The following is an 8,690-nucleotide window of genomic DNA, read 5'->3' as shown; positions in this document are numbered from 1 at the left end:
AGAAACAAACAGTGCACACAAGATTCTTCTCAGCAACTATGTCACTGCCTTATAATTCCCTTTTTTGTCACCGTCGCATTTAATATCATATTGTAATGCCCAAGATTCCAGAAATTCTCAGCAACTAATTCCTCTAGAAACTTACATGCTATAACAGTGTATAATTCCTTTTTCTGTTATCGTCGCATTTAATATCGTGCACTCTCGCGTGTGTAGTTGGTTCAACGACTTCATCATTTGGGCTTGTCATTAATTCCGGTGACTAGTCATTAGTGCTATTCATTTAAGTCTGGTGTGGCCGATATATATTCGTACACTGATAATGTCAATATATTGATATATTTTATACATTGATAATATAGGTTTATGTTCAGTATTTCCTTGTTTGCAGTGTTGGTTGATTTGTCTGTAAAACTCTGGGAGTCTAATATTATTTTGGCTGTCATGGCTATGTCACAAACAGTTCCACATCCCAATCTTACTTTATGTTTTTTTCCTGCTCATTATATGAATAAGAAATCAGAACTGCTCCTCCCCATCAAGTGGACTATCCCATCGTCTTTTTCGTTTCCCAGTTCAGTACTAATAACTCATGGGGGTAGGTAGTAAATCAAGAAAACGTAATCGATTCTGCTGCATAAGAGCAGATTCAGATGAGTTAGTGTTGATGAGCACAAAACATGAAGCCTCAAAAGGCACTTTATTCTCATGGAGCAGAAGAAGCAGATTACCGGATGCCACAATCGTTGGGGGAATACTGAGAACACTTCTATAACCCCATGCAAGGATCTTGGAATTGTAGCTTTTCTGAGAAGGAAGAACTTTCTCATCACTGGTGCCACGGGTTTTCTGGGAAAAGGTGTAACACAACTCATTAATTATTTCTAATTTAGTTATTTTGATCACCTCCAGCTGGCTCACTCGTTATTAATAAACGCTTGTTTCTCATATCTGCAGTGTTGATAGAAAAAATCTTGAGGATGCAACCAGATATCGGAAAGCCGTTTTTGATAATAAGGGCTGATCATGAGTCCACCTCTGCCTCGAAAAGATTGATAAATGAAGTATGATGAATATCCTCTTCTAGAGTTAAGTACTAGAAATGAGATTATTAGACTTATGCGATGATCATAACAATTTCTAGTAATTTGTGAAAGTCAGGTTATGAGCAGCGAGTTATTCAAAGGGTTGCGTGAAATTCATGGTAATGAATTCAGGTTGAAAAGACTGGTCCCTGTCGCTGGTGATATGACGAAACAAAATCTTCGAATTGAAAAACATATGGTCGATGTGCTTACAAGGGAGGTGGACATTATTGTCATCTGGGCAGCAAACACAAAATTCGATGAAAGGTTGGTGTATTATTTGTTTGAATAGTGTTAATATTTGACTTCATTTGTTTATGCATTTTAATGTTTGGATTCTGTGCAATCTACTAACCATAGATATAACTAAGAGCACCATCTGTTACAGATACGATGTCGCTTTGGACACCAACACAAAGGCAATTATTCGCCTTCTAGAGTTCGGCAATGTTGAAATTATAATTTGCAACTGTCGCATTTATTTCCAGCAAAACCACCAGTACACTTCCCCGCACCGCTTTTGTTGAACGCCGGTATTCCTTGGAGGGGCAGCGATCACATCCATCTACTGACACGTGCCCGGAGCCACTGTTTCAAAACCACCATTTCCCCGGCACATAATGTTCGTGCGATTTTGACCTCCGGGGGATTTCCGTCAACCGTTCGATTGAATCAACGGCTGTGTACAACCCTGCACCATATGGACATTGCGTGAAGTGAAATCTCTGTTGACCGTTGGCCTGTCAGTAAAGCAAGTTAATGAAATTTATTGTGATGGGTAGAACGTAGGTAAGAATTTTTAATTTTATTAGTTCTTTTTTAATGCAGGGAAGTATGGGCATAGGTAATAGTATATGTAATGTTTTTTTATTATTGTTTAGCGTGTATGGTAAATGAGAGCACGCGACAGCAGTGTGTAGTTTTGTTCGTTGAGTGAAAACGAATGGGAATGTGCAGCAGCGCTAGAGAGAATGAATTTTTTTTTATTGAATATGTAATGCGTAATGTAACACGCAACATGCAGCAGGGCGAGTGAATGCAAGAAATTTTTTTGGTGAATGTAAAGAAATTTTTACACACCAGTGTAAAATTTTCTTGAGGGATAGAGTATTTTTTTTGTGGAAGTTTTTTGTGTAAATCCCTCTGAGAGAGGAAGAAATTTGTAACAGCAGTTGTCTTTGATTAATGAATACAAGTTTTATTTTGGTGTGTGAAACTCTGTTCTTCATCTCCGGCAAACAATTTTTTTTTGCTTCCCTGTGCAAAAACAGAGTATTATTTCTGGGCAAAAACAGAGCATTGTTTCTCTGTTCTTTTGTTTGAAATTACCAGAAATCTCCAACAGTGGTATCAGAGCTGGTTCAGGCTCTTTGAAGGTGTCAAAGAAGCTGAAGGAAGGAGTTTTTTGCTGCAGCAGCTTCTCCAGTAGAGTGAAGGCTCAGTCAAAAAATCCAAGGTATTTCTCAAGCCAGTTTTTGTGTTGAGGATAATCAGTTATTTTAAATACACAGTCAAGTATTTTCAAGCATAGTTTAGAGTGCAAGAATGGCTGGCTCCAGCACCAGCACTAGCATTGGTATCTTTAATCCTCAGCTCCCACAATTTAATGGGAAAAACTATGACTATTGGGCAATAACCATGAGAGCTTTGCTTGCCTCACAAGATTTATGGGAATTTGTTGAGGATGGTTTTGAAGAGCCAGCAGATGAAGATTAGTTTAATAGATTAACTTAGGCAGAGAAAGATCTGTTGAAGAGCTATAAGAAAAAGGACTCAAAAGCCCTCGTATTTTTGTATCAAGCAGTGCATGAGAGTGTGATTCCAAGGATAGCAGCAGCCAAGACATCCAAAGAAGCATGGCAAACTCTCAAGACAGCCTATCAAGGCATGGAGAAAGTGAAGACAACAAAACTACAGTTGCTGAGGAGAGATTTTGAGATTCTATGCATGAAGGAGTCAGACAATATTGACTCATTCTTCACACAGGTGATTGGTCTAGTCACACAGATAAGGACTCATGGAGAATTCTTGAAGAAAAGAGGATTGTGGAGAAACTGTTGAGGGTCCTACCCTCAAAGTTTGATGTGATTGTCACCACCATAGAAGAGACAAAGGATCTCACAAATTTTTCAGTTGATGAACTACATGCATCACTGATAACACATGAGCAGAGATTGAGTAGAAATGAAAACTCATCTCTAGAGCATGCCTTTAAGACCCAGAAGTCTTTTGGAAGAGGAAGAGGTCAAGGTAGAGGAAACAAGAGAGGAAGAGGCAGAAGCCAAAACAGAGGTGGAAGAAACAGTCCAGCAAATGCTCAAGGAAGAGGCAACAATCCAAATCAGAACCAAGGCCAAGGCAGCAGCTAACAAAGTGGACAACATCATGCTCAAGGAGAAAGGTATGAAAAATCCAATGTCGAATGTTACTACTGTAAAAAATATGGGCATTATGCAAATGAATGTAGGAAGAAGCAGCATGATATGAGTAATAGAACTAGTGAAAATTTCACTAGAGAAAATATCAGCCCAAACAATTTGTTTTTAACCTGTAATATTGCTAAGAAAAGAGTGAAGATGTATGGTTTCTAGACTCCGGTTGCAGCAACCATATGACAGGAAACATAGCCCTGCTTTTCATGCTAGATCAAAATGTGAAGTCACAAATCACACTAGGGACTGATAATAAAGTTTCTGTTATGGGAAAAGGAGAAGTAAAAGTTTTAACAAAGAAAGGTGAAAAGAAAACCATAGCAGATGTTTATTATGTTCCTGGAATGAAATATAACCTCTTAAGTATTAGACAACTTGTTCAAAAGGGGTACAATGTTTTCTTTGTGGATGATGTATGCACCATCATGGATAAAAAACGCAGCAAACAATGTATTGCTGAAGTGAAGAATACAAGGAACAAGATGTTCCCTCTCAGGATGAAAGCAGATTTGAAAAATAAAGAAGTAATAGCAGCAGTGACTCAAGAGGCTTTCCAAAGCGAACCAAAAGATCAAAATTGGTTGTGGCACTTGAGATTTGGACATCTCAACTTTGGAGGTCTTAATTTGTTGAGTATAAAAAGAATGGTAAGAGGATTACCATTGATAGAGAAACCAGACAACCTTTGTGAAGGTTGCATCTTGGGGAAACAACACAGAGAAAGTTTTCCACCAGGGAAAAGCATAAGGGAAAAAGCACCCTTAGAAATTGTTCACTCAGATTTATGTGGACCGATGCAAACTCCATCACTTGAAGAAAAAAGTGAAGTGTTTGAAAAATTTTGCAATTTCAAAGCACTTGTGGAAAACCAAAGCGGGCTGCATATCAAAGTTCTGAGAACTGATAGAGGAGGTGAGTATATCTCCAAATAATTTCTACGGTTTTGTAGAGAAAATGGAATTCATAAGCAATTTACAGCTAGGTACACCCCGCAACAAAATGGAGTTGCCGAAAGGAAGAATAGAACAATCATGGACATGGCGAGAAGTATGTTAAAGGCAAAGCATTTTCCAAATGATTATTCGGCTGAAGCTATACATTGTGCAGCGTCCATTTTGAATAGGCGCCCTACAAAAGCAGTGATGAACAGAGTGTCGGAAGAAGCATGGAGTGGGAGAAAGCAAGGAGCCACCCACATGAAAGTTTTTGGATGTGTGGCTTATGCACACATTCCAGATCCGCTAAGGAAGAAGTTGGACAGCAAAGGGGAGAAATGTATATTCATTGGATACAGTGATGAATCCAAAGCTTACAGGTTGTATAACCCATCCACCAAGAAGCTCATTGTGAGTAGAGATGTTCAGTTCATTCAGGAGGAAGCTTGGGATGGAAGCATGGAGAAAACAATGAATGTTAAAAATTGTTTGTCTCATGATGAAAATTATGAGGAGATGGCTGAAATACATCCCCAAACAGCAACACCAACACAAGGACAGCAAGGGACACCCTTGGGGAGAAATGAAAGTGCTTCTCTAAGCACACCACAAGGAGGAAATTCAAGTGCTTCTTCAAGCACTTGCACACCAAATGAAAGAGGTAAAAAGTTCAGAAATTTAAGTGACATTTATGAACAAGAGGCAGGAAATGAAGGTATGAATTCTTTGTTTGCATTATATTGTCATATTGATGACCCTATTCATTTCGAAGATGCAATTAAGGATAGGAAATGGATAGAAGCTATGGATGAGGAGATCAATGCCATAGAAAGGAACAAGACATGGGATTTAGTTGAACTACTAGAAGGAAAGGAAGTCATTGGAGTTAAATGGGTCTACAAGACCAAGATTAATGCTGAAGGCAAAATAGAAAGGCACAAGGCAAGACTTGTTGTCAAAGGATACAAGCAGCAGTATGGGAGAGACTATGAGGAAACTTTCGCACCGGTTGCTAGAATGGAAACCATGAAGCAGTGTTCTCCATAGCAGCGCAAAATAAGTGGAAAGTTTACCAAATGGATGTGAAGTCAGCATTCCTAAATGGAGTGTTAATGGAAGAGGTTTACATTGAACAACCTCCAGGCTATGAAAAGAAAGGCCAAGAGCACAAAGTGTGCAGATTGAAGAAAGCTCTTTATGGGCTGAAGCAAGCACCAAGAGCGTGGTACAGTAGGATAGATTCCTATCTACTGGAAAATGGATTTGAAAAATGTGAGGGAGAACCCACTCTCTACATCAAAGAAAAGGATGGTAAAATACTAATTGTTGTGTTATATGTTGATGATGTTATTTTCACAGGTAATGATGATTATCTCATTGAAAATTTCAAAACAGTGATGAAAGAAAAATTTGAAATGATTGATATGGGTTTGCTGAGATACTTCTTAGGAATAGAAGTAGAACAAAATGGAAATGGGATTTTTATCTCACAGGCAAAATATGTTAATGAAGTGTTGAAAAGATTTAATATGCAGGAGAGCAAAGCAGCAATCACTCCCATAGTGATGGGATTAAAACTCAGCAAAGAGGACAACAACAAGGATTTTGATCCTAGTTTGTACAAGAGCATAGTTGGCAGCCTCATGTATTTGACTGCAACTAGGCCGGATATAATGTTTGTTGTTAGTTTAATTTCCAGATTCATGGAGAGGCCAAAAGAAGCACATTGGCAGGCAGTAAAAAGAATTCTGAGGTATGTCAAAGGTACTAAAAGATTTGGCATTTTATATACTACTTCAGAATGTTCAGATTTAATTGGATACACTGATAGTGATTGCGCTAGAAGTGTAGATGATTGGAAAAACACATTCGGTTATGTTTTTCACATGGGTTCAGGAGCCATTCAAAAAAAGTTATAATTTATAATTGTATTAGTTGATGTAGTGGGATTAACAATAATACACTACCATTTTTCAATTTATAGATGAATTTAATTAATTAAATTTTTTTTATTTATATAAAAAATAAATAAATTTAAAGAATAAATTCAATGTATATATTTACGCCGTAAGGCGTTTCCCTCTGGGAAGAACTCCCTTATATGCCACCGTGTCCTATTTTCAACCATTGATCTAATGCGTTAGACGATTAAAAGAGATTGTGTCGTTGGATCACATCGCGCTGGTTGAACTCCCTGTTTATCTCATGCTGGAGAGATTACCCGCTCGAAACCCTTCGCAGACAGTAGTGATGGCTTCGCTGGAGTTTCGATTTGCTTGGCATCTTCTGAATTTTCTATAGTTATCTGTAGACAAATTTCCTGGCTGCCTGCTCAGTTTGAAAATCCCAATTCAGTGCGGATAGACCACTTCAATTTTCTGTCCGAGTGCAAAGATCTACGGGCCCTGAGCGGAATTTTGGATTCCCTCAAATCTGAGGGTTTTGTTTTGCCATTCAGTACCCGCAAACAACTTTTCTCTCAGTTGCTCCGCCGAGCCCTTAACGCCAATTCCGTTGTCGAGGCCCAGAGTTTGGTGGATTACGCCAAATGCATTGTAGATTTCAATTTTCATGCCCTCAGGGAAGCAATGTTCGAATTAGGGTTTGGCAAATCCTTGATTGAGAAGATGCTTTATGTTGTGGAGGAGAAGATTTGCAGCTCCATTTTCGATCAAGATCGTCTTTTATAGGTATTTAATTTACCTCATTTAAGGTTCAGGATTGAATTTTAAAGTTCAGTAGAGATCGACCAGGTTCGTGATTCATATCTTAGAATTTAAACTGCAACGATAGGTTGGGGTTCATGATTTCGGTTTTAAGGATCCATTAACATTGTGTTTAGAGTATAAATGATGTATTTTAAACTGCATATCTGACTTAGGAGTCTAGGGTTTATACTTGAGAACGCCAACAACAAACGGCTCTGTTCTAGAGTGCAGGTTTTAGATTTTATAATTCGAAGGTAGCTGAGTGTTAACGTTTAGGATTTATTATTAAAAATGGGGGTTTAGGGTTTAGCATTTAACGTTTATGTTCAGAAGTTAATGGTTATTTCATTTTGGTGATTTTTAGTATGTGCTGGAGAAAGAGGCAAAGGAGGAGGAGGAAGCTTTGATGAAGTCTAGACTAGCAATTTATCTTGGAAATGGATTGCAATCTAAAGATTCAGAGACCAGGTTGTTGGCACTTAAATTGGCATGCTCCTGCTGCTTCAATTCCAGACTCATTTTTTTCAGGCTTCTACCTATATTTGAGACGGCACTCTATCATGAGGATTGTTCGATGCGTGAATACGTGCTGGCATGTCTGATGGATTTGATCTTTATCCACAATTCAACTATTCGTTTACAAACTGTCTTCCATTTTATTTCCCCCTTCTTGTATGCTCCAACACCGAACCTTCAGCTTGCGGCTATTATTGGTTGCGGTAAGTTCTGTTCATCTGTGTCTAGAATACATTTGTTTTGATGCCACATTTTTGTGCCTCTTTCTTCTACATACTTATTTAGTTTTTTTGGGTTTGATAGCCTAGGTATAGGATCTGCTTTGGCATCCTACTTGTTTTTATACTGATGTGCTTTTAAAGTCCGATTTACCTGCTTTTATGTTCATTGGTTTCAGATTAATAAAATTATCAAATCTTATCTTTTTCCTCACGTTAGAATTTTGGTGAATTTCATTTAGTTATAATTTTGATGAAATTGATAGTGTTCATAATATTTCCAGGGCGCCTTCTCCTGTACGATTGCTTCCCAGACGAAACAGAGTGCTTATTGAGTATAATGCTTCAGCGCCATGTTTATAGGCTCCCGGATTACTGTTCCCTGTGAGTATCTCCACTCTTAATTGAGAGCCACGAGAAATTGTTTGTCAACTTTGGATTCCTATCTGAGTGAAATCTGTTATGCATCAGCACAAGTGCTAAGAATGAAGAGTAGACTGACAAAATAGTCAGCCTGCAAGCATGGAACAATTTCAACCAGTAGGTTTTTACTATTTCATTCATTTGACAGCTTGAGAATGGGCACCATACTGTAATCGGTAATAGGGCCTTGGAAGGGTATTAAAGGTGACAGATGCCACAACCAAGTATATTGATAAAATCCTTGATGTATCTCGGGGCACTGTGTACATTATTTGTATCTTCATATAGGTACAAAGGATTGCATTTGCACCATTTTCAAATTGTTTTATATTTTAGACCCGGTGCCGTCTGAGAAATGGACCAAGCTGAGTAT

General features: G+C 38.2%; 1 protein-coding gene and 1 long non-coding RNA gene across 2 annotated transcripts; both read left to right on the top strand.

Moving 5' to 3' along the window:
* The first annotated feature begins 708 nt into the window (after positions 1 to 708).
* Positions 709 to 1,612, top strand: LOC149157101 (fatty acyl-CoA reductase 2, chloroplastic-like). Its single transcript, XM_089444978.1, has 4 exons — positions 709 to 859; positions 958 to 1,064; positions 1,162 to 1,352; positions 1,474 to 1,612. Exons 1-4 carry the CDS (start codon positions 709 to 711, stop codon positions 1,610 to 1,612), a joined length of 588 nt encoding a protein of 195 aa, XP_089301104.1.
* A 5,413-nt stretch (positions 1,613 to 7,025) lies between these two features.
* On the top strand, positions 7,026 to 7,708 carry LOC149157100 (uncharacterized). Its single transcript, XR_016263816.1, has 2 exons — positions 7,026 to 7,142; positions 7,525 to 7,708. It is a non-coding gene; the product is annotated as an uncharacterized LOC149157100 (long non-coding RNA).
* Positions 7,709 to 8,690: the final 982 nt, after the last annotated feature.

This window comes from Pinus tabuliformis, chromosome 9, assembly GCF_031772625.1.
Source record: "Pinus tabuliformis cultivar Carrire ecotype Pingquan chromosome 9, CPIR1, whole genome shotgun sequence".
Classification (NCBI taxonomy): Eukaryota; Viridiplantae; Streptophyta; class Pinopsida; order Pinales; family Pinaceae; genus Pinus; species Pinus tabuliformis.
Note: the sequence above shows the minus strand (reverse complement) of the source record. Positions and strands in the feature narration are given on the sequence as shown.

What these genes read in the sequence shown, in the direction of transcription:
- LOC149157101 (XM_089444978.1), top strand. Translation starts at nt 709, where the DNA reads ATGGAGCAGAAGAAGCAGATTACCGGATGCCACAATCGTTGGGGGAAT. An exon ending in CGAAAAGATTGATAAATGAA is followed by an intron (nt 1,065 to 1,161) that starts GTATGATGAATA and finishes TGTGAAAGTCAG; the next exon opens with GTTATGAGCAGCGAGTTATT. An exon ending in AACACAAAATTCGATGAAAG is followed by an intron (nt 1,353 to 1,473) that starts GTTGGTGTATTA and finishes CATCTGTTACAG; the next exon opens with ATACGATGTCGCTTTGGACA.